The 24,653-nt window shown below is 43.8% G+C and overlaps 2 protein-coding genes across 3 annotated transcripts; both read right to left on the bottom strand.

The window, feature by feature from the left end:
- Positions 1–535: 535 nt before the first annotated feature.
- LOC124044236 (protein mono-ADP-ribosyltransferase PARP15-like) lies at positions 536–3,035 on the bottom strand. The gene is made up of 3 exons (XM_046363834.1): positions 2,132–3,035; positions 1,836–2,010; positions 536–1,690 (listed from the first exon to the last, which is right to left on the bottom strand). Exons 2-3 carry the CDS (start codon positions 1,951–1,953, stop codon positions 1,401–1,403), a joined length of 408 nt encoding a protein of 135 aa, XP_046219790.1. The 5' UTR covers positions 1,954–2,010; positions 2,132–3,035; the 3' UTR covers positions 536–1,400.
- Positions 3,036–13,895: 10,860 nt separating this feature from the next.
- Positions 13,896–16,917, bottom strand: LOC124043012 (protein mono-ADP-ribosyltransferase PARP15-like). Of its 2 annotated transcripts, XM_046361192.1 has the most exons (6): positions 16,764–16,917; positions 15,400–15,694; positions 15,107–15,252; positions 14,800–14,974; positions 14,369–14,654; positions 13,897–14,325 (listed from the first exon to the last, which is right to left on the bottom strand). In XM_046361192.1, the coding sequence occupies exons 1-6, from the start codon at positions 16,776–16,778 to the stop codon at positions 14,301–14,303; spliced, it is 942 nt and encodes a 313-aa protein (XP_046217148.1). In that variant the 5' UTR covers positions 16,779–16,917; the 3' UTR covers positions 13,897–14,300. The 2 variants fall into 2 exon arrangements, with proteins under 2 accessions (XP_046217149.1, XP_046217148.1); XM_046361193.1 differs by having other exon boundaries at positions 13,896–14,654.
- Positions 16,918–24,653: the final 7,736 nt, after the last annotated feature.

Genomic DNA, 24,653 nt, shown 5'->3' with positions numbered 1-24,653 from the left:
CACACCACAACAACACCTCTAGTGGTTTAAAACCATACACACCACAACAAGAGCTCAAGTTGTATTTTAACGGACTAATATCAGTGTTGTGTCTATTTAATTCACCTTAGTACAGCGAAATCAACTATTTAAAAAAACGCAGGGTTTTCCAGTACAGATAAAACAACTCATGGTCAGGATCTATAGCAGCTGCCAAGCTGTACCATATTACAGGACCTGAAGGCACTTGGAGTCAACTACAGAACCTGTCAGGAAGGTTGGCTTTGTTTTTCTTATTTAATGGCTTTGTAAAAGGATGAGCTGTTGATGCGTGAGCCATTGTGGTTCTATAGTCATTCAACACAGCTAATTAAGCATGTAATCACTTCATCTCCAAGGTATACATGGATGGTAGTATCTGAGGGACCAAACCTTGAGCCTTTGTAAGCTGACATTGACAGTTTCTATATTTAACCATTATATGAAGGAAACATGTATATTCAAAAGTCTCCTGCTTTATTTCTTTCTCTCTTTCTTACTTCTGTTTTCATGAATAATGTGCATATACCCATATAGGTGTAATACAAATCAAATCAAATGTTATTTGTCACATCCACCGAATACAACAGGTGTAGTAGACCTTACAGTAAAATGCTTTACTTACAAGCCCTTAAACAAAGCAGTTTTAAGAAAAATAAGTGTTAAGAAAGTATTTAATAAATGAAACTGAAGTAAAAAAGAAAAACATAGAAAAATAACAAATAATTCAAGAGAAACAATAAAATAACAGTGACTCGTTCTTTCTTCTGTTTTCATGAATAATGTGCAGTAGAGCTTTGTGTGATACAGTGAGATCAGATCAGGCTACGTAGCTCCCTGAGGGAATGAATGATGTTGAGGTGGTCTAACAGGTTTATATTAAATGATGGCTTCATCTTCCTGGAATTGTTGCACGGTGAGACATATTCATGATATGAAACACAGAAACAGTAACAATGCAATCATCACAATGGAATCTGTGTTTGCGTTATATTTACGTATTCTACACAATCACACAAAACACAACTTAGTTATGTGTTTTTCTTATTTAATGGAAATATGAGTCATAACAATGATGGTTTTACACATTTATTCTCCCTTCAAATCTAGGATATTTATTGGAATGACAAATATGTGTCATAGAAAAAATACTGGTAAACAAAGATATGTTAGTTGAGCAGTACGAAACCCCATCACAACTGCTATTTAAAAAACACTGGTAAACAAAGATATGTTAGTTGAGCAGTACGAAACCACATCACAACTGCTATTTAAAAAACAAATATCTCTCCTACGTAGCAATGGGTGGTGAGTCTGGTGACTGACATTTAATAATAATAATAATAAACTGACTTGAAGTTCCCAAAAGCTACCATGTTGCTCTAGCCCCTTAAGAAAGTGATCAGGTACTCTGGATATGCCTGACAGTCGTGGAAGACTACGAACTCTGTTGGATCAGTTTGCTTGTTTGTCGTACTATCGTAGCGCCGAATATCTGATCCGTCTTTAAATGGAGGTTCTATCATCCCTCGTTCTCCCTTTATGAAGTGTCCAGTCAGAACACGACACAAGTACATCAACTTCCTCCCTTCGCCATCCGGCTTGGAGAATTCATCAGCAGCAGAGTAGCTGGCATTGACTGCAAAGTAGGTGCCATTTCCAAACTCTGCATCTGCAGAAAGATTATGACACAGTTATGACACTATTAACATAGAAGAGAGAAACAAGTTAGATATAAGGATTCTTGAGATGTTATATACAGTTCAACTTGAGGCAAGACTTTTCTGTTTTGGAGTTTATCCACTGGCATATCTTACCATTTTGTCCAGCGTAGCTCCGATTGAACCCGTTGTTGTTGATGTGTTCTATGGTTGTGTAGCTGGTTGCATGGAAAAGATGTCTCTCATTGATCATACCATCATTTCTGTCCTCCATTTCTTGTTTCTTGATCTGGAAGCTATTCCACAGGTTTGTGTTCTGGACCCTTTCAATCTAAGGGAAGGGGAAGAAAACACATTACAGTAATTGGCAAGACATTCAATGACCTGATTTACATACAGCTGCACAGTTACAGTTATAACTACACAGAAAGTATCTTTAGGAAAAGAGGTACCTTAATAATTGTATTGTCTGGACAAGTAGCCCGGAACAGGCTCAGGACTTCATCATACTCTGGGCTTCCTGACTGGATAGGGTAGAGCCGGACAGAAGTGGTGGCTGGCCTGGTATCCCAATGTGAGGGAGGTTATCCTGTTGAGCTGGAGATTTACATTTACATTTAACACGGAAGACTACGAACTCTGTTGGAGATAACAATAGAAGATCAGTCCTGAAGATCAGGAGGATTTTTAAATATGCCTTTACATCACACCCATTTCCACTTTCCATGTAAAGCTCTGAGTACAGAGACACTTTCCATGTCAAGAAATATGTAAGATCCCAGTACCTGGTAAGTCTAAGGTGGTAATCGACTGCTGAAGTTGTTGATAGATTTCATGCACATGACTTTCTTTGAGAGTATCAAGGAAATTGAGATGAGTTTCTTTTCCTATTTGCCAATGATCTTATCCCGCAGTTTGATGACTTTATTCTCCGGCTCTGGGACACTCATAAGGCTTTGATACTCCCTGTCTTTGATAATGCCTTTACAATGCAGATGTTGAAGATTGAAGAATGGATCTACTCGAAGTCAGTCAATGATTTTCACCTTATTTGTAATTATAAATTCCATTACGGAGAACTAAAAAAAACAGGTTTTGGTTTTGTGTACTGAGCCATAGTCTCTTTTTAGCATGTTTCCCAAAAACAATGCAAGTCAATATCCCCAATATTACAATATTTTTGCGTTTTGTGTCCAAATCATCAGCAAGTGTCTAAAATTGTTTGGTTACTGTCGCTCAAGCAATGTTACTAGGCTACCTGTCGGTTACTAGTCTACCTGCTGGGGCGGCAGGTATCCTAGGTGTTAGAGGGTTGGGCCAGTAACCGAAAGGTTGCTACATCAAATCCCTGAGCTGACAAGGTAAAGATCTGTCGTTCTTCCCCTGAAAAAAGTAGTTAAGCCACTGTTCCTAGTCCATCAATGTAAATAAGAATATGTTCTTATCTGACTTGTCTAGTTAAATAAAGGTTGAATAAACAAAATGCCTTGGACATGAAGCGTGTAAAATGCTCATATTGAGGATGTTGATTTGCATTAGTTTTGACACACGAATGATAAAAAGAGAATTTGGCCAGGCACACAAAACCAAAGCATGGATTACTGTCTTTAAACTGTCTACAGAGTAAGGAAACCAAGGTGTAATTTTGTGATTTGGGTGAATTCTCTCTTTGACTTCCTCTTAGTTACAGTCGCACAAGAGGAAAATAACTTACTACTAGCACACAGAAGAGGAAAATAGCTTACTACACGATTAGCCATGTCTCAGTACAGGATGTGGAATAAACTTCAAACTTTGAGTGTGTCGATTCTAACACTTTTACTTTAGTAATAGATGTTATTTTTTGTTCAGGAAGGACTTATAGCCAATAGCAGAGAAGCACTGTCAAAACTTTAGCCATGCAAAATTAAATGATTGCAAATTAGTTCACCTTTTGAAGTATAATGGCCACAGATTGGTTTACGGGTAAGACTAAGCTGTTTGTCAGTGCAATATCGAGACACATTCATGACTTCATTTGATCCAGTTTCATGAGGATGATTCTTTCTTTATTGCCTAAATAATGTGTTCACAGATAGTTTTGTTGTGATGGATGGACCTTTATCAGGCAAAGTTATAATGCTTGTTCCCGCACACAGTTTACCACAGCTGTGATTGGTAACAAGAAATATGTGTATGTATGACATGCGCCCAGTTTATAAATCTCAATATTTTATTTTTTTTCAGAAATGGTGCATGCAGATATTTAGTGTAAAATTTACACAACAGTTATGAGGCCCCTGTTCTCTAACACAGCTACAGCTCAGGTGGAGACCTGTGAAGACAAAACTTGCCTAAATAGTTTACCTGGACACTGTGAGGCTCGATGGACTGGGGCTGGAGGTGGGGCCTGTGTCGAAGACAAATTGACGCTGCCATCGATGTCATTGTCCGTAACCATATCAGTAGAGATATGACTGTTGTCGATTGCAACCACATTTGCATTTGGGGGTGGTTGGTTCACTCCTGAAAGATACATTTTGTGTCCAAGTAACTATACAATTGTCTTAGGTTGTTCTTATGGGGCTGTCTGTTAGTAAGCAACACAACTTCATTAGAATGACCATGTTATAGCTTATTCATAGTAGCACTCACCAGATGATTCACCCCTCCTGCTTGGATGGTTGTATGATCAAGTCCTTTTTCATTCGGTTCCCGGTAACTATTCGGGAATCAACAGTGCTGTTGGAACCCGCGTAAACCGTTGGGCTGGAGGACACTTCAAAACAAATGTGTTATTGGCTTGTTAGATGATGACCTTTTGTATGTCATGACCTTTCAGTCTGTAAGAAAAACACTGGCCTGACAAACCTGACAATTGCATTTTATATTCTGTATAGTAAAACATGTACACTGAGCCTACTAGGTGAAACATGTGCCGATGTGCCCTTGAGCAATTCACTGAACACTAATTGCTCCCATAAGTCACTCTGGATAAGTGTCTGCTACATGACAAACATTTAAAATGTATGTTTTCTAATAACCGCTGTGAAGTGCTTAAATGTCTTTAATCACTACAAACGTTAATGTAATACTGCTACTTCACCTTGTGTGTTCGAGCTGAAATGCTGTTGAAGGCCTGGATAATGTGCCTTCTCTTTCTGCAGAATCTCATTGAACGCCTCACATGCACCCTTCCCCTTTTTCATGATTTCATCCAAAAGAAGGCAGATCTTCTCCACAGCAGTGGCTTGGCTGGAAACAGCTTTTCCTTGTTTAACTGATAAAATATCCTCACACTTTTCAATTATATACTCAGGGTCTGTTGATAACCACTGGCACAGATCCGTCTTCTTTGACTTCAGAAATTCCATTGTCTAAATGTCTACAAGAGATGCATACAGTAAGGAATGTAACAAAGGGTATGATATATACTGTAATGGAACAAAGGGTATGATATATACTGTAATGGAACAAAGGGTATGATATATACTGGAATGGAACAAAGGGTATGATATATACTGTAATGGAACAAAGGGTATGATATATACTGTAATGGAACAAAGGGTATGATATATACTGTCATGGAACAAAGGGTATGATATATACTGTAATTGTCATGTTTTGTCATTAATTATCATGTCTTGTCCCTGTGCTTCCCCTTCTATTCGTTTCCCTCTGCTGGTCTTATTAGGTTCTTTCCCTCTTTCTATCCCTCTCTCTCCCCCTCCCTCTCTCACTCTCTCGCTCTCTCTTCTCTCTATCGTTCCGTTCCTGCTCCCAGCTGTTCCTATTCCCCTAATCAATCATTTAGTCTTCCCACACCTGTTCCCGATCCTTTTCCCTGATTAGAGTCCCTATTTCTCTCCTTGTTTTCCGTACCTGCCCTGTCGGATCCTTGTCTATATTCACCGTGCTGTGTCTATGTTTTGCCCTGTCGTGTCGTGTTTCCCTCAGATGCTGCGTGGTGAGCAGGTGTCTGAGTCTGCTAGGTTCAAGTGCCTTCCCGAGGCAACCTGCAGTTCTTGATCAAGTCTCCAGTCTGTTCTCGTCTTTACGAGTAGTATTATGCCTTTTGTTTTGTTAAGTATCTTACTGGATTAAAAACTCTGTTTTCGCCAAGTCGCTTTTGGGTCCTCATTCACCTGCATAACAGAAGGATCCGACCAAGGAATGGACCCAGCGACTACAGAGGCTCGTAACACTGCCGTCAAGATCCAAGGAGCCATGCTCGGCAGACACGAGCAGGAATTGTCTGCTGCTCGCCATGCCGTGGAGAACCTGGCCGCTCAGGTTTCCGACCTCTCTGGACAGTTCCAGAGTCTTCGTCTCGTGCCACCTGTTACTTCCTGGCCTGCCGAGCCTCCGGAACCTAGGGTTAATAACCCACCTTGCTACTCCGGGCAGCCCACGGAGTGCCGCTCCTTTCTCACCCAGTGTGATATTGTGTTCTCTCTCCAACCCAACACATACTCTAGCGAGAGAGCTCGGGTTGCTTACGTCATTTCACTCCTTACTGGCCGGGCCCGAGAGTGGGGCACAGCTATCTGGGAGGCAAGGGCTGATTGTTCTAACAATTACCAGAATTTTAAAGAGGAGATGATTCGGGTTTTTGACCGTTCAGTTTTTGGTGGGGAGGCTTCTAGGGCCCTGGCTTCCCTATGCCAAGGTGATCGATCCATAACGGATTACTCTATAGAGTTTCGTACTCTTGCTGCCTCTAGTGACTGGAACGAGCCGGCGCTGCTCGCTCGTTTTCTGGAGGGACTCCACACAGTGGTCAAAGATGAGATTCTCTCTCGGGAGGTTCCTTCCAGTGTGGACTCTTTGATTGCTCTCGCCATCCGCATAGAACGACGGGTAGATCTTCGTCACCAAGCTCGTGGAAGAGAGCTCGCGTCAACGGTGTTTCCCTGCTCCGCATCGCAACCATCTCCCTCCTCTGGCTCAGAGACTGAGCCCATGCAGCTGGGAGGTATTCGCATCTCGACCAAGGAGAGGGAACGGAGGATCACCAACCGCCTGTGCCTCTATTGCGGATTTGATGGACATTTTGTCAATTCATGTCCAGTAAAAGGCCAGAGCTCATCAGTAAGCGGAGGGCTACTGGTGAGCGCTACTACTCAGGTCTCTTCACCTAGATCCTGTACTACTATGTCGGTCCATCTACGCTGGACCGGTTCGGGTGCTACATGCAGTGCCTTGATTGACTCTGGGGCTGAGGGTTGTTTCATGGACGAAGCATGGGTTCGGAAACATAACATTCCTTTCAGACAGTTAGACAAGCCTACGCCCATGTTTGCCTTAGATGGTAGTCATCTTCCCAGTATCAGATTTGAGACACTACCTTTAACTCTCACAGTATCTGGTAACCACAGTGAGACTATTTCTTTTTTGATTTTTCGTTCACCTTTTACACCTGTTGTTTTGGGTCATCCCTGGCTAGTATGTCATAATCCTTCTATTAATTGGTCTTGTAATTCTATCCTATCCTGGAACGTATCTTGTCATGTGAAGTGTTTAATGTCTGCCATCCCTCCCGTTTCTTCTGTCCCCACTTCTCAGGAGGAACCTGGCGATTTGACAGGAGTGCCGGAGGAATATCATGATCTGCGCACGGTCTTCAGTCGGTCCCGAGCCAACTCCCTTCCTCCTCACCGGTCGTATGATTGTAGTATTGATCTCCTTCCGGGGACCACTCCTCCTCGGGGTAGACTATACTCTCTGTCGGCTCCCGAACGTAAGGCTCTCGAGGATTATTTATCTGTGTCTCTTGATGCCGGTACCATAGTGCCTTCTTCCTCTCCGGCCGGGGCGGGGTTCTTTTTTGTTAAGAAGAAGGACGGTACTCTGCGCCCCTGCGTGGATTATCGAGGGCTGAATGACATAACGGTTAAGAATCGTTATCCGCTTCCCCTTATGTCATCAGCCTTCGAGATTCTGCAGGGAGCCAGGTGCTTTACTAAGTTGGACCTTCGTAACGCTTACCATCTCGTGCGCATCAGAGAGGGGGACGAGTGGAAAACGGCGTTTAACACTCCGTTAGGGCATTTTGAGTACCGGGTTCTGCCGTTTGGTCTCGCCAATGCGCCAGCTGTTTTTCAGGCATTAGTTAATGATGTTCTGAGAGACATGCTGAACATCTTTGTTTTTGTCTATCTTGACGATATCCTGATTTTTTCACCGTCACTCGAGATTCATGTTCAGCACGTTCGACGTGTTCTACAGCGCCTTTTAGAGAATTGTCTCTACGTAAAGGCTGAGAAGTGCTCTTTTCATGTCTCCTCCGTTACTTTTCTCGGTTCCGTTATTTCCGCTGAAGGCATTCAGATGGATTCCGCTAAGGTCCAAGCTGTCAGTGATTGGCCCGTTCCAAGGTCACGTGTCGAGTTGCAGCGCTTTTTAGGTTTCGCTAATTTCTATCGGCGTTTCATTCGTAATTTCGGTCAAGTTGCTGCCCCTCTCACAGCTCTTACTTCTGTCAAGACGTGTTTTAAGTGGTCCGGTTCCGCCCAGGGAGCTTTTGATCTTCTAAAAGAACGTTTTACGTCCGCTCCTATCCTCGTTACTCCTGACGTCACTAGACAATTCATTGTCGAGGTTGACGCTTCAGAGGTAGGCGTGGGAGCCATTCTTTCCCAGCGCTTCCAGTCTGACGATAAGGTTCATCCTTGCGCTTATTTTTCTCATCGCCTGTCGCCATCTGAGCGCAACTATGATGTGGGTAACCGTGAACTGCTCGCCATCCGCTAGCCCTAGGCGAATGGCGACAGTGGTTGGAGGGGGCGACCGTTCCTTTTGTCGTTTGGACAGACCATAAGAACCTTGAGTACATCCGTTCTGCCAAACGACTTAATGCCCGTCAAGCTCGTTGGGCGTTGTTTTTTGCTCGTTTCGAGTTTGTGATTTCTTACCGTCCGGGTAGCAAAAACACCAAGCCTGATGCCTTATCCCGTCTGTTTAGTTCTTCTGTGGCTTCTACTGATCCCGAGGGGATTCTTCCTTATGGGCGTGTTGTCGGGTTAACAGTCTGGGGAATTGAAAGACAGGTTAAGCAAGCACTCACGCACACTGCGTCGCGCGCGCTTGTCCTAGTAACCTCCTTTTCGTTCCTGTTTCCACTCGTCTGGCTGTTCTTCAGTGGGCTCACTCTGCCAAGTTAGCTGGTCATCCCGGTGTTCGAGGCACTCTTGCGTCTATTCGCCAGCGCTTTTGGTGGCCGACTCAGGAGCGTGACACGCGCCGTTTCGTGGCTGCTTGTTCGGACTGCGCGCAGACTAAGTCGGGTAACTCTCCTCCTGCCGGTCGTCTCAGACCGCTCCCCATTCCTTCTCGACCATGGTCTCACATCGCCCTAGACTTCATTACCGGTCTGCCTTTGTCTGCGGGGAAGACTGTGATTCTTACGGTTGTCGATAGGTTCTCTAAGGCGGCACATTTCATTCCCCTCGCTAAACTTCCTTCCGCTAAGGAGACGGCACAAATCATCATCGAGAATGTGTTCAGAATTCATGGCCTCCCGTTAGACGCCGTTTCAGACAGAGGTCCGCAATTCACGTCACAGTTTTGGAGGGAGTTCTGTCGTTTGATTGGTGCGTCCGTCAGTCTCTCTTCCGGGTTTCATCCCCAGTCTAACGGTCAAGCAGAGAGGGCCAATCAGACGATTGGTTGCATACTACGCAGCCTTTCTTTCAGAAACCCTGCGTCTTGGGCAGAACAGCTCCCCTGGGCAGAATATGCTCACAACTCGCTTCCTTCGTCTGCTACCGGGTTATCTCCGTTTCAGAGTAGTCTGGGTTACCAGCCTCCTCTGTTCTCATCCCAGCTTCCCGAGTCCAGCGTTCCCTCCGCTCAAGCGTTTGTCCAACGTTGTGAGCGCACCTGGAGGAGGGTGAGGTCTGCACTTTGCCGTTACAGGGCACAGACGGTGAGAGCCGCCAATAAACGCACGATTAAGAGTCCAAGGTATTGTTGCGGCCAGAGAGTGTGGCTTTCCACTCGCAACCTTCCTCTTACGACAGCTTCTCGTAAGTTGACTCCGCGGTTCATTGGTCCGTTCCGTGTCTCCCAGGTCGTCAATCCTGTCGCTGTGCGACTGCTTCTTCCGCGACATCTTCGTCGCGTCCATCCTGTCTTCCATGTCTCCTGTGTCAAGCCCTTTCTTCGCACCCCCGTTCGTCTTCCCTCCCCCTCCCGTCCTTGTCGAGAGCGCACCTATTTACAAGGTACGTAAGATCATGGACATGCGTTCTCGGGGACGGGGTCACCAATACTTAGTGGATTGGGAGGGTTACGGTCCTGAGGAGAGGAGTTGGGTTCCGTCTCGGGACGTGCTGGACCGTTCGCTTATTGATGATTTCCTCCGTTGCCGCCAGGGTTCCTCCTCGAGTGCGCCAGGAGGCGCTCGGTGAGTGGGGGGTACTGTCATGTTTTGTCATTAATTATCATGTCTTGTCCCTGTGCTTCCCCTTCTATTCGTTTCCCTCTGCTGGTCTTATTAGGTTCTTTCCCTCTTTCTATCCCTCTCTCTCCCCCTCCCTCTCTCACTCTCTCGCTCTCTCTTCTCTCTATCGTTCCGTTCCTGCTCCCAGCTGTTCCTATTCCCCTAATCAATCATTTAGTCTTCCCACACCTGTTCCCGATCCTTTTCCCTGATTAGAGTCCCTATTTCTCTCCTTGTTTTCCGTACCTGCCCTGTCGGATCCTTGTCTATATTCACCGTGCTGTGTCTATGTTTTGCCCTGTCGTGTCGTGTTTCCCTCAGATGCTGCGTGGTGAGCAGGTGTCTGAGTCTGCTAGGTTCAAGTGCCTTCCCGAGGCAACCTGCAGTTCTTGATCAAGTCTCCAGTCTGTTCTCGTCTTTACGAGTAGTATTATGCCTTTTGTTTTGTTAAGTATCTTACTGGATTAAAAACTCTGTTTTCGCCAAGTCGCTTTTGGGTCCTCATTCACCTGCATAACAGTAATGCAACAAAGGGTATGATATATACTGTAATGCAACAAAGGGTATGATATATACTGTAATGCAACAAAGGGTATGATATATACTGTAATGGAACAAAGGGTATGATATATACTGTAATGGAACAAAGGGTATGATATATACTGTAATGCAACAAAGGGTATGATATATACTGTAATGCAACAAGGGGTATGATATATACTGTAATGGAACAAAGGGTATGATATATACTGTAATGGAACAAAGGGTATGATATATACTGTAATGGAACAAAGGGTATGATATATACTGTAATGGAACAAAGGGTATGATATATACTGTAATGGAACAAAGGGTATGATATATACTGTAATGCAACAAAGGGTATGATATATACTGTAATGGAACAAAGGGTATGATATATACTGTAATGCAACAAAGGGTATGATATATACTGTAATGGAACAAAGGGTATGATATATACTGTAATGGAACAAAGGGTATGATATATACTGTAATGGAACAAAAGTAATGATATATACTGTAATGGAACAAAGGGTATGATATATACTGTAAACTACTCAACTAACTATATAAATATATCAATATCTTAAAGCTGTCAAAGATGAGTGACAATAAAACAACAGTCAACAGTTCGATAGAAGTGATCCTAATACTGTACAGAATATATTACCTGAGTGCACTATCAATAATCATAATTAACATTGAAAGGTTTGTCCGATGTAACCATTGGGCTCATTGTAATGTAGTCTGCTCTAAAGTAGTTTTTACTTTCACTATTCAAGACATACAGTATATTTGATGCATATTTGATATCATTACTGTTTTAATACACTTAAAGGAAATAATCACCCATGTTGAATGTTATATCGTTTTTGTACATCTCTATTGAGTCCCAGAATGATTTCATGTTTTCATGTGTATCTGAGTTCAAACAGGCAGACATACAGCCGCCGGTATGACGAGTTGCATCCTATGATTCAAAATGTGTGAATATTTTCTTTAGGGAACATTTCATGCCATTACAAACTGTACAACATCTACGGAAGACAAAAAGGAATAGACTTTTGTTGATAAGCTGTATCTGTGGAAGAATGAGAAAGTACAAGCGCTTCCGTTTTGGTGAGAGAGGTGGAATGAGAGAAGTATAGAGTCCCGTAAACTAGACGAACCACAGCTGGTGAAGCTAAAGAGCGGGAGCAGCCATATCTCACACATCTCAGTTTATAGACTACAGAACAGGAAGGTCAACTTACCAACAAGATGTTAAACAGAGCAGGATCTGGTACGTAAATCTGGATACGTTACAACTTTCCGTACTGACAAGCTATGTGGCTGATGCAAACGAGCGCTTACTGACAGAAATGGGAGAAACGTACTTCCTTTATGTAAGTATAGCCAATAACACGTGCGGGCCTGTAAGAGTGCAGCCTATTGAAATGCACGTTTTGTTATGAGTAAGACATATGTGAAGTGAAACTAAGATTCATTATTACGTTTCACCATGTTTGTGTTCGACAGATGAATACAGTAGGATGTTCAAAACTACCTGTAGGCATTGTAATAACATGAATTGACACAGAACGGGCAATTTTGTGTCCATGTTGACAGGCTCCTGTACTCATGGTGTTAAATTCCTTAGAGATCTAATCTACAGAATTACACTGCAGCCTCTTGACATTCAATACTGACACATAGGAACTGAATTCAGAGGAACACGCAGGGGCAGATTGAAGCTGATAGACGAGACAGAGTCTGGTCATAAGAGCTGACTCCTGTTATATCAGTGGAGGTGATGATTAATAGAGGATGAGTCACACTGTTACGCCCTGACCCTAGAGAGCCTTTTTATGTCTCTATTTGATTAGGTCAGGTTGTGATTTGGGTGGGCATTCTATATTCTATATTTCTATGTTTTGGCCGGGTATGGTTCTCAATCAGGGACAGCTGTCTATCGTTGTCTCTGATTGGGAATCATACATAAGCAGACTGTTCCTTTTGTTAGTTGTGGGAAGTTGTCTTTTGTTAGGGGCACTGTAGCCCTTGTAAGCGTCACGGTTGTTTTGGTTGTTTCTTGTTTTTTGTTGGCGACACTTTGAATGAAAGGAAAATGTCCGCTCACAACGCTGCGCTTTGGTCCACTTCTTCCCATGACGGCCGTTAAGCACACAATAAATAACACACATAGGCTTTATGCTTGGCAGCGTGTCATCCCTACCACGTCATCCATCATTTCCAGATAATGTACAGAGCGTCTGAATTCATCCCTTACATATAAGAAAACATCCAAGATGGCGTAGCAGTCAGTCTTTGTCCTGTCGTGTCCCTTGTATATATTAATCATCCCTTACATATATAACATATAGAGGCTTTAAACTAGAGATGTACAATAATGACTATGTGCAGTGTTGACAATGGATATCATGTTTTAGAGACACTGAGCTTCAGGACAGTTATTTCACACAGTATTCAAGGGGTCATCATCGGTCATTGAAAGGATGTGTCCACACTATAAGTGTTTGTTTCGATCACAATTAAAAAATGCTTTTAACAACAAGATCTTACTGAATTTCTAACCTTTTTTTGTTTTGTTTATGAAATACAAAGCAGACCTTTGACTCTATGGACCTCTAGTGGTTTAAAACCATACACACCACAACAACACCTCTAGTGGTTTAAAACCATACACACCACAACAACACATCTAGTGGTTTAAAACCATACACACCACAACACCTCTCATGGTTTAAAACCACAAAAGTTGTATTTCAACGGACTAATATCAGTGTTGTGTCTATTTAAGTCACCTTAGTACAGCTAAATCAACTGTTTAAAAAATGCAGGATTTACCAGTACAGATAAAACAACTCATGGTCAGGATCTATAGCAGCTGCCAAGCTGTACCATATTTGGCTTTGTAAAAGGATGAGCTGTTGATGTGTGAGCCATTGTGGTTCTGTAGTCGTTCAACACAGCTATTAAACATCTATTCAGTAATTATTTTTCTTCTGTTTTCATAAATAATGTGCAGTAGACATACAGTAGGTCTGCTACAGTGAGACTAGATCAGGCTACATACAGGCTACATACCTCCCTGAGGGAATGAATGATGTTTTGGTGGTCTAACAGGTTTAATTCAAATGATGGCTTCATCTTCCTGAAATTGTTTCTCTTGCAGGGTGAGACGTGTTTATGATATGAAACACAGATACAGTAACAATGCAATTATCACAATGGAAATGTGTTTGGGTTACATTTACGTATTCTACACAATCACACAAAACTCGACTTAATTACACATCTTTTATATTTAATGGAAATATGAGTCATATAAAATGATGGTTTTACAAAAATGTCATCTAATCTAGGATATTTAATGGAATGACTAATATGTGTCATAGAAAAAACACTGGTAAACAAAGATATGTTAGTTGAGCTTTAGCAAAAGCTACCATGTTAGAACCATTGTATAAAAATAAAATCCCAACAGCCGACCCTAATATGTGCACTGCTAAAAATGGTCCCTTTGAAGATATTTGAATAAGATTGCTGTTTAAAAGATGCAATCTGTTAGATTATAGGACATACAGTAAATCAATAATTATATTATGACAATGGAAATAACAGATTTAAATCTAGAAAATCAAGGCGTTGGTGCAATACTTTCAACATACTAACTGTCACTTCTTTTGGCTATTTTTGCTGTTCTCAAAATTAGAGTGGTTTTGAGTTATAACAGTTGCTCTAGCCCCTTAAGAAAGTGATCAGGTACTCTGGATATGCCTGACAGTCGTGGAAGACTACGAACTCTGTTGGATCAGTTTGCTTGTTTGTCGTACTATCGTAGCGCCGAATATCTGATCCGTCTTTAAATGGAGGTTCTATCATCCCTCGTTCTCCCTTTATGAAGTGTCCAGTCAGAACACGACACAAGTACATCAACTTCCTCCCTTCGCCATCCGGCTTGGAGAATTCATCAGCAGCAGAGTAGCTGGCATTGACTGCAAAGTAGGTGCCATTTCCATACTCTGCATCTGCAGAAAGATTATGACACAGTTATGACACTATTAATATAGAAGAGAGAAACCAGTTCAATGTAAGGATTCTTGAGATGTTATATACAGTTCAACTTGAGGCAAGACTTTTCTGTTTTGGAGTTTATCCACTGGCATGTCTTACCATTTTTTCCAGCGTAGCTCCGATTGAAGCCGTGGTCGTTGATGTGACCTACGTTTGTGTGACTGGTTCCGTGGAAAAGACGTCTCTCATTCAGAAAGCGATCATTCCTGTCACTGATGTCTTTTTTCTTGATCTCGAAGCTTTTCCACAAGTTTGGGTTCTGGACCCTTTCAATCTAAGGGAAGGAGACAAAACAAATATTACATTCATTGGCAATAAATTCGATAACTTCCAATACCTTGATTTACATACAGCTGCACAGTTACAGTTATAAGTACATAGGAAGTCACTTTTGGAAAATAGCTACTTTTTTAATTTCCTTGTCTGGACAAGTATTCCGGAACAGGCTCAGGACTTCATCATACTCTGGGCTTCCTGGATGGATGGAGTAGAGTTGGACAGGGGAGGTGGCTGGCATGGCGGCCCAATCTTGAGGTAGTTTATCCTGTTGAGCTGAACAACAATAGAAGATCAGTCACAGGGCCAATAAAGACTTCATTACAGGAGGCTTTTAAAAAATATTTCTTTACATCACACCTGTCTCCACTTTCCATATAAAGCTCTGAGTACAGAGTCAAGTAATATGTAAGATCATAGTACCTGGTAAGTCTAAGGTGGTTATCCACTGCTGAAGTTGCGGATATGTTTCATTCACATCATGTTCTTTGAGAGTATCAAGGAACTGGCAACATGTCATTTCCTTTTTGCCAATGATCTTATCCAGCAGTTTGATGACTTTATTCTCCGGCTCTGGGACACTCATAAGGCTTTGATACTCCCTGTCTTTGATAATGCCTTTACAATGCAGATGTTGAAGAATGTACATTGGATCCACTCGAAGCCAGTCAATGAGTTTCATCTTATTTGTTATTATAATATTCTCCATTCCAGAAACCTATCAAAACAATAAAAAGGATATGTGTCAGCTGTGAAATAATATTTATAGTCGGATAGTAATTGAACTTCTGTTACTTTGAGCACCTATCCCGCCCAAGCTCTGGCATGGCCGTGTACAACACACAGGTTTAAGTCCAAATTACAAGGTTGTAAGCAGTTTACGGAGAATGTAAGAAAGCAATCCATGCTGTGGTTTTGTGTACCTAGCCATAGTGTCTTTTTAGCATTTCTGTACCAAAACGAAAGCAAGTCAATATCTCCAATATTAATAATGTTTTGCGTTTCGTATCAAAATGATCATCAAGTGTCTAAAAATGTTTGTCTACTGTTGCTCAAGCAATGGTCCTTAAAAATAATTTGGACATGAAGAGCATAAACTGCTCCTATTTTGGCTCACAAATGATACAAAGAGACTGTGACCATGTACACAAAACCAAAGCATGGATTTCAGTCTCTAAACTACTTACAGAGTAATGAAAACCAAGTTGTAATATGATGTGATTTGGGTGTTCTAGCCCTTTGAATTCCTTTTAGTTACAGACGCAGAAGAGGAAAATAACTTACAACTAGGACGCAGAAGAAGGAAAATAACTTACAACTAGGACTCAGAAGAAGGAAAATAACTTACAACTAGGACGCAGAAGAAGGAAAATAACTTACAACTAGGACGCAGAAGAAGGAAAATAACTTACAACTAGGACGCAGAAGAAGGAAAATAACTTACAACTAGGACTCAGAAGAGGAAAATAACTTACAACTAGGATGCAGAAGAGGAAAATAACTTACAACTAGGACTCAGAAGAGGAAAATAACTTACAACTAGGACGCAGAAGAAGGAAAATAACTTACAACTAGGACTCAGAAGAGGAAAATAACTTACAACTAGGATGCAGAAGAGGAAAATAGCTTACAACTAGGATGCAGAAGAGGAAAATAACTTACAACTAGGACTCAGAAGAGGAAAATAACTTACAACTAGGATGCAGAAGAGGAAAATAACTTACAACTAGGACTCAGAAGAGGAAAATAGCTTACAACTAGGACGCAGAAGAAGGAAAATAACTTACTTCACGATTAGCCATGTCTCAGAACAGGATGTGGAATAAACTGCAAACTTTGAGGGTGTTGATTCTAACAGTCGACACAGCTTTCAAACGTGGCAGGCAGGAAATTGCAGAGCCGGACAAGTGATTAACTTTCACTTTTACTTTAGTAATAGATGTTCTTCCTGGTTCAGGAAGGACTCATAGCCAACAGCAGAGACGCACAGTCAAGACTTTAGCCATAGAGTGTTGTCTGGTGTTTTGTGTTCACAGGATAGGAGGGTCATAGAGGTGATGCCTGACCGACACACAATAGGTGTTGCAATACAGTGTTCCAGAGCCATCTATTTAAGGCGCATTCACACTGCACCTTAGCCTGGGGCTAAGTGAATGTTCACGCACATTGTAAAGTGGGCTAGCACCAGCCTTAGCACCAGGGCTAGCTGGCTCTGCACTTGAGCATGGTTAGCATGGTTAGCACCAAAGTTTTGGGGCTCGGTCATTCGTACAACGAGCTGCCTTTTGGACCTCATAACATTTGGGGGGGAAAAGTATACACTTTGAATTTTGTAGTATTCTATCAGCAAATTGACATGTTTAAGTTTCAGAAAAACATATTGGTCTAGTTCAGGCACTTTCTTTTTTGGGGGTGCATTTTCCAACCTATTAGGTGCACAAAGGTTAAATGAAAAAAATAATACTCACAGCACACTGCTAAAATGGCCACCTTGAGAAAACTGTAATACCTTGAATATGTTTGTGGAGTATGCTAGATTTGCACATACTAGTAGAACTCAACATGTTCATTGCAGAAGTTGAGGTAATTACTGTAGTAACTATGTATTATTACTTTAATGTGTGTAAAAGTCCAACTCTTTAAGTGTATATGTTTATGGATATTAATTAAATGTATTTAACCTCTTCTTCTTGGAAGTTAGAATTGTCAACCGGGTTAAGCAACAACCTTTCATACAAATGCAAAGCAGCGTCATGTGTTCAGAATTCATTTGACTTTTTAGTTTTGGATTGTCCAGAAACATGATCAAAATAATCAAAACAACTTACTTATTGTTTTTATAATGTCTTACAAACAGAATGAATTGTATCCCAAAAATGAATTGTCCTGAATTGTCTCAATTAAAAAGATCAAATGGAATGTCACATAAAAGCATAAAGACAGAAACCATAAGAAATAACAATTGACTTCTTCAAGTTTTTTTTGCAAACAGGTCATGTTTGTCATGATTAAAAGGGTCTTGAACCAGGTTCTCAGCAGCCCCGGTGCTGCTCGTTGCACTTTCCATGAGCTTCCTCGTCTTGTCTTGGTCAGTCAACTGGGCATGCACGGTGGCAACCATTTCATCATGAGATCATTGACTATGGCCTTCATCTGAGTAAGTAACTCTTTGTCTGATGTTATTTTGAAAGCCAAGAGGAAGAAAAAAATATATATATAAAAAATAAAGTATATTACAATGACATATTTTATTTTATGGAAACTAAATGCTTAATGCTGCCAAGTTTGCTCGGACAGACCAGATCCAACTTCAATTAGCACTGAGGTGTCGAAGCCTTTGAGCCCAATAAATGGCAGGTGTCTCTTACAGCCTACCCTACCCAAATCCAGAGCCCCCCCCACCCCGCTGTTCAGTGACCATCCACTGGCATTTTCTACAAGAAATCTGCTTCCAGAAACCTACTCCCATTGCCTTCTGCACTGCTGCTTGAATTCCACCTGCCGATCTGTTCACCATCTGCCTTGGCCTGTCTCCCCCTGTCTGCTACAGGTACCCCCACCACACTCCCCCCTCTCTCCCGAGCTTTTGCTCGCCTCCAGCACACACGCACTGTGGGGGCAAGTGACTCTGAAATTAGAATGGCTAGCCCCAAGTCGTTCTATATTTTTTTTATCTTGTGCATTTTGCTATTTTGCTATTTGCTTCATGACTCCTGCATGCTTTGTTGACCATGAACTTTCTTGTTTACCCATCCGTGGGACAGACTATGTCTGTTCCCACACTCAGGACTCTGACTCTCTATTGGTTACATATACTTTTTGTAATGTGTGCGCTGGGAGTCGGGAAGTCAGTTCAGAGAGTGAATAATTGAATAAATAAACTAAACATAATACAAAACAAGAAAAAAACGAACAAAGCACAGACATGAAACTGAAATAGAAACAATATAGCCTGGGAAAGGAACCAAAGGGAGTGACATATATAGGGAAGATATTAAGGCAGGTGATAGAGTCCAGGTGAGTCTGATGAAGCACTGGTGCGTGTAACGATGGTGACAAGTGTGCGTAATGAGCAGCCTGGTGACTTAGAGCGGAGGAGAGGGGTTACACGTGACACTTTTTGCCTCCCATCCTATTCTAACCACCTCTCGCCGGTTTGTATTGATGTTACCTTATGACATTGCTGTACAATGCACATTCAAATGTTACAAAAATCAACACTGCAGAGCTCTCCCTGTTCTCTGCTGTGCCTTGATTGTAATACTGCTGTTGATATCAGGAAATGCGCATGAACACCCTGGCCTATCTGCTGTTGCTAGCCCCAATTCTGACTTGTGCTCTGAAATCTGCTTCACTCATTGATGCTCTTGTAAAAGGCTGGGTTTCCTGTACGTTAACACTAGAAGCTTATTAACTAAAATGGATCAATTGATTATGTGGGTTCACAGCTCCAATCCAGATGTGTTGGTCATTACTGAGACGTGGTTAAGGAAGAGTGTATGAATACTGATGTTAACCTTTCTGGTTGTAACCTTTTTCCACAAGACAGATCTTCCAAAGGTGGGGGGGGGTGGCAGTCTTTACCAAAGATCACCTTCACCTTTTGTCTCCCCAAGTCTGTCCCCAAACAATTTGATTGGCTGGTTTTAAGCATTAATGTCATGTTTTGTCTTATATTGTCTTGTCATTATGCTTTCCCTTCTGTTCGTTTCCCCCTGCTGGTCTTATTAGGTTCGTTCCCTTTTTCTATCCCTCTCTCTCCCCCTCCCTCTCTCTCCTCTCTCTATCGTTCCGTTCCTGCTCCCAGCTGTTCCTCATTCTCCTAACTCACTCATTTAGTCTTTTCACACCTGTCCCCTATTTTGTCCTCTGATTAGAGTCCCTATTTCTCCCCTTGTTTTCCGCTTCTGTCCTTGTCGGATCCTTATATGATGTTCGCTGTGCTGTGTCATTGTCTCGCCCTGTCGTGTCTTGTCTCCTTCAGATGCTGCGTGTGAGCAGGTGTCTAAGTCTGCTACGGTCGGTGCCTTCCCGAGGCAACCTGCAGTCAATGGTCGAGTCTCCAGTCTGTCCTCGTCACTACGAGTGGATTTGAGTTTTTTCATGTTTTGTTTTCTTCTTATATTGTCCAGGAGTATTACTTTTGCCAGTTACTGGAATAAAGACTCTGTTTTCGCTAAGTCGCTTTTGGGTCCTCATTCACCTGCATAACAGAAGAATCCGACCAAGAATGGACCCAGCGACTACGGATTCTCGTAACACTGCCGTCGAGATCCAGGGAGCTATGCTCGGCAGACACGAGCAGGAATTGTCTGCTGCTCGTCATGCCGTTGAGACCCTGGCCGCTCAGGTTTCTGACCTCTCTGGACAGTTCCAGAGTCTTCGTCTCGTGCCACCAGCTACTTCCTGGTCTGCCGAGTCTCCGGAACCTAGGGTTAATAACCCACCTTGTTACTCCGGGCAGCCCACTGAGTGCCGCTCCTTTCTCACCCAGTGTGATATTGTGTTCTCTCTCCAACCCAACACATACTCAAGAGAGAGAGCTCGGGTTGCTTACGTCATATCACTCCTTACTGGCCGGGCTCGAGAGTGGGGCACAGCTATCTGGGAGGCAAGGGCTGATTGTTCTAACAATTACCTGAACTTTAAAGAGGAGATGATACGGGTTTTTGATCGTTCAGTTTTTGGTAGGGAGGCTTCTAGGGCCCTGGCTTCCCTATGTCAAGGTGATCGATCCATAACGGATTACTCTATAGAGTTTCGCACTCTTGCTGCCTCTAGTGACTGGACTCCACGCAGAGGTTAAGGATGAGATTCTCTCCCGGGAGGTTCCTTCCAGTGTGGACTCTTTGATTGCACTCGCCATCCGCATAGAACGACGGGTAGATCTTCGTCACCGAGCTCGTGGAAGAGAGCTCGCGTTAACGGTGTTTCCCCTCTCCGCATCGCAACCATCTCCTTCCTCCGGCTCAGAGACTGAGCCCATGCAGCTGGGAGGTATTCGCCTCTCGACTAAGGAGAGGGAACGGAGGATCACCAACCGCCTGTGCCTCTATTGCGGTATTGCTGGACATTTTGTCAATTCATGTCCAGTAAAAGAGAGCTCATCAGTAAGCGGAGGGCTACTGGTGAGCGCTACTACTCAGGTCTCTCCATCAAGATCCTGTACTACTATGTCGGTCCATCTACGCTGGACAGGTTCGGCTGCTTCATGCAGTGCCTTGATAGACTCTGGGGCTGAGGGTTGTTTTATGGACGAAGCATGGGCTCGGAAACATGACATTCCTCTCAGACAGTTAGGGAAGCCCACGCCTATGTTCGCCTTAGATGGTAGTCATCTCCCCAGTATCAGATATGAGACACTACCTTTAACCCTCACAGTATCTGGTAACCACAGTGAGACTATTTCCTTTTTGATTTTTCGTTCACCTTTTACACCTGTTGTTTTGGGTCATCCCTGGCTAGTATGTCATAATCCTTCTATTAATTGGTCTAGTAATTCTATCCTATCCTGGAACGTTTCTTGTCATGTGAAGTGTTTAATGTCTGCTATCCCTCCTGTTTCTTCTGTCCCCTCTTCTCAGGAGGAACCTGGTGATTTGACAGGAGTGCCGGAGGAATATCATGATCTGCGCACGGTCTTCAGTCGGTCCAGAGCCAACTCCCTTCCTCCTCACCGGTCGTATGATTGTAGTATTGATCTCCTTCCGGGGACCACTCCCCCTCGGGGTAGACTATACTCTCTGTCGGCTCCCGAACGTAAGGCTCTCGAGGATTATTTGTCTGTTTCTCTTGACGCCGGCACCGTAGTGCCTTCTTCCTCTCCTGCCGGGGCGGGGTTTTTTTTTGTTAAGAAGAAAGACGGTACTCTGCGCCCCTGCGTGGATTATCGAGGGCTGAATGACATCACGGTTAAGAATCGTTATCCGCTTCCCCTTATGTCATCAGCCTTCGAGATTCTGCAGGGAGCCAGGTTCTTTACTAAGTTGGACCTTCGTAATGCTTACCATCTCGTGCGCATCAGAGAGGGGGACGAGTGGAAAACGGCGTTTAACACTCCGTTAGGGCATTTTGAGTACCGGGTTCTGCCGTTTGGTCTCGCTAATGCTCCAGCTGTTTTTCAGGCATTAGTTAATGATGTACTGAGAGACATGCTGAACATCTTTGTTTTTGTCTACCTTGACGATATCCTGATTTTTTCACCGTCACTCGAGATTCATGTTCAGCACGTTCGACGTGTACTCCAGCGCCTTTTAGAGAATTGTCTCTACGTGAAGGCTGAGAAGTGCGCCTTTCATGTCTCCTCCGTCACTTTTCTCGGTTCTGTTATTTCCGCTGAATGCATTCAGATGGATCCCGCTAAGGTCCAGGCTGTCAGTGATTGGCCCGTTCCAAGGTCACGTGTCGAGTTGCAGCGCTTTCTAGGTTTCGCTAATTTCTATCGGCGTTTCATTCGTAATTTCGGTCAAGTTGCTGCCCCTCTCACAGCTCTTACTTCTGTCAAGACGTGCTTTAAGTGGTCCGGTTCCGCCCAGGGAGCTTTTGATCTCCTCAAGAAGCGTTTTACGTCCGCTCCTATCCTCGTTACTCCTGACGTCACTAAACAATTCATTGTCGAGGTTGACGCTTCAGAGGTGGGCGTGGGAGCCATTCTATCCCAGCGCTTCCAGTCTGACGATAAGGTTCATCCTTGCGCTTATTTTTCTCATCGCCTGTCGCCATCGGAACGCAACTATGATGTGGGTAACCGCGAACTGCTCGCCATCCGCTTAGCCCTAGGCGAATGGCGACAGTGGTTGGAGGGGGCGACCGTTCCTTTTGTCGTTTGGACTGACCATAAGAACCTTGAGTACATCCGTTCTGCCAAACGACTTAATGCACGTCAAGCTCGTTGGGCGTTGTTTTTCGCTCGTTTCGAGTTTGTGATTTCTTATCGCCCGGGTAATAAGAACACCAAGCCTGATGCCTTATCCCGTCTCTTTAGTTCTTCTGTGGCTTCTACTGATCCCGAGGGGATTCTTCCTTATGGGCGTGTTGTCGGGTTGACAGTCTGGGGAATTGAGAGACAGGTTAAGCAAGCACTCACTCACACTGCGTCGCCGCACGCTTGTCCTAGTAACCTTCTTTTCGTTCCTGTTTCTACTCGTCTGGCTGTTCTTCAGTGGGCTCACTCTGCCAAGTTAGCTGGCCATCCCGGCGTTCGAGGTACTCTTGCTTCTATTCGCCAGCGCTTTTGGTGGCCTACTCAGGAGCGTGACACGCGCCGTTTCGTGGCTGCTTGTTCGGACTGCGCGCAGACTAAGTCAGGTAACTCTCCTCCTGCCGGTCGTCTCAGACCGCTTCCCATTCCTTCTCGACCATGGTCTCACATCGCCTTAGACTTCATTACCGGTCTGCCTTTGTCTGCGGGGAAGACTGTGATTCTTACGGTTGTCGATAGGTTCTCTAAGGCGGCACATTTCATTCCCCTCGCTAAGCTTCCTTCCGCTAAGGAGACGGCACAAATCATCATCGAGAATGTGTTCAGAATTCATGGCCTCCCGTTAGACGCCGTTTCAGACAGAGGTCCGCAATTCACGTCACAGTTTTGGAGGGAGTTCTGTCGTTTGATTGGTGCTTCCGTCAGTCTCTCTTCCGGTTTTCATCCCCAGTCTAACAGTCAAGCAGAAAGGGCCAATCAGATGATTGGTCGCATACTACGCAGCCTTTCTTTTAGAAACCCTGCGTCTTGGGCAGAACAGCTCCCCTGGGCAGAATACGCTCACAACTCGCTTCCTTCGTCTGCTACCGGGCTATCTCCATTTCAGAGTAGTCTGGGTTACCAGCCTCCTCTGTTCTCGTCCCAGCTCGCCGAGTCCAGCGTTCCCTCCGCTCAGGCATTTGTCCAACGTTGTGAGCGCACCTGGAGGAGGGTGAGGTCGGATTAAGAGTCCTAGGTATTGTCGCGGCCAGAGAGTGTGGCTTTCCACTCGTAACCTTCCCCTTACGACAGCTTCTCGTAAGTTGACTCCGCGGTTCATTGGTCCGTTCCGTGTCTCCCAGGTCGTCAATCCTGTCGCTGTGCGACTGCTTCTTCCGCGACATCTTCGTCGCGTCCATCCTGTCTTCCATGTCTCCTGTGTCAAGCCCTTTCTTCGCACCCCCGTTCGTCCCCCCGTCCTTGTCGAGGGCGCACCTATTTACAAGGTACGTAGGATCATGGCCATGCGTTCTCGGGGACGTGGTCACCAGTACTTAGTGGATTGGGAGGGTTACGGTCCTGAGGAGAGGAGTTGGGTTCCATCTCGGGACGTGCTGGACCGTTCGCTGATTGATGATTTCCTCCGTTGCCGCCAGGATTCCTCCTCGAGTGCGCCAGGAGGCGCTCGGTGAGTGGGGGGGTACTGTCATGTTTTGTCTTATATTGTTTTGTCATTATGCTTTCCCTTCTGTTCGTTTCCCCCTGCTGGTCTTATTAGGTTCGTTCCCTTTTTCTATCCCTCTCTCTCCCCCTCCCTCTCTCTCCTCTCTCTATCGTTCTGTTCCTGCTCCCAGCTGTTCCTCATTCTCCTAACTCACTCATTTAGTCTTTTCACACCTGTCCCCTATTTTGTCCTCTGATTAGAGTCCCTATTTCTCCCCTTGTTTTCCGCTTCTGTCCTTGTCGGATCCTTATATGATGTTCGCTGTGCTGTGTC

The sequence above is a fragment of the Oncorhynchus gorbuscha genome, linkage group LG09 (assembly GCF_021184085.1).
Source record: "Oncorhynchus gorbuscha isolate QuinsamMale2020 ecotype Even-year linkage group LG09, OgorEven_v1.0, whole genome shotgun sequence".
Taxonomy (NCBI): domain Eukaryota; kingdom Metazoa; phylum Chordata; class Actinopteri; order Salmoniformes; family Salmonidae; genus Oncorhynchus; species Oncorhynchus gorbuscha.
The sequence above is the reverse complement of the archived record's forward strand: the minus strand, read 5'-3'. Positions and strand labels throughout refer to the sequence as shown.

Bases quoted from the DNA above. Each gene is read 5' to 3' on its own strand.
- LOC124044236 (XM_046363834.1), bottom strand. From the start codon at position 1,953: ATGGAGGACAGAAATGATGGTATGATCAATGAGAGACATCTTTTCCAT. The intron at 1,691-1,835 runs GTAAGATATGCC...ATCTTTCTGCAG, and splicing joins GAGCTACGCTGGACAAAATG to ATGCAGAGTTTGGAAATGGC.
- LOC124043012 (XM_046361192.1), bottom strand. The intron at 15,253-15,399 runs GTACTATGATCT...ATTGTTGTTCAG, and splicing joins AACCACCTTAGACTTACCAG to CTCAACAGGATAAACTACCT. The intron at 14,326-14,368 runs CTAGAGCAACTG...TAATTTTGAGAA, and splicing joins CTGATCACTTTCTTAAGGGG to CAGCAAAAATAGCCAAAAGA.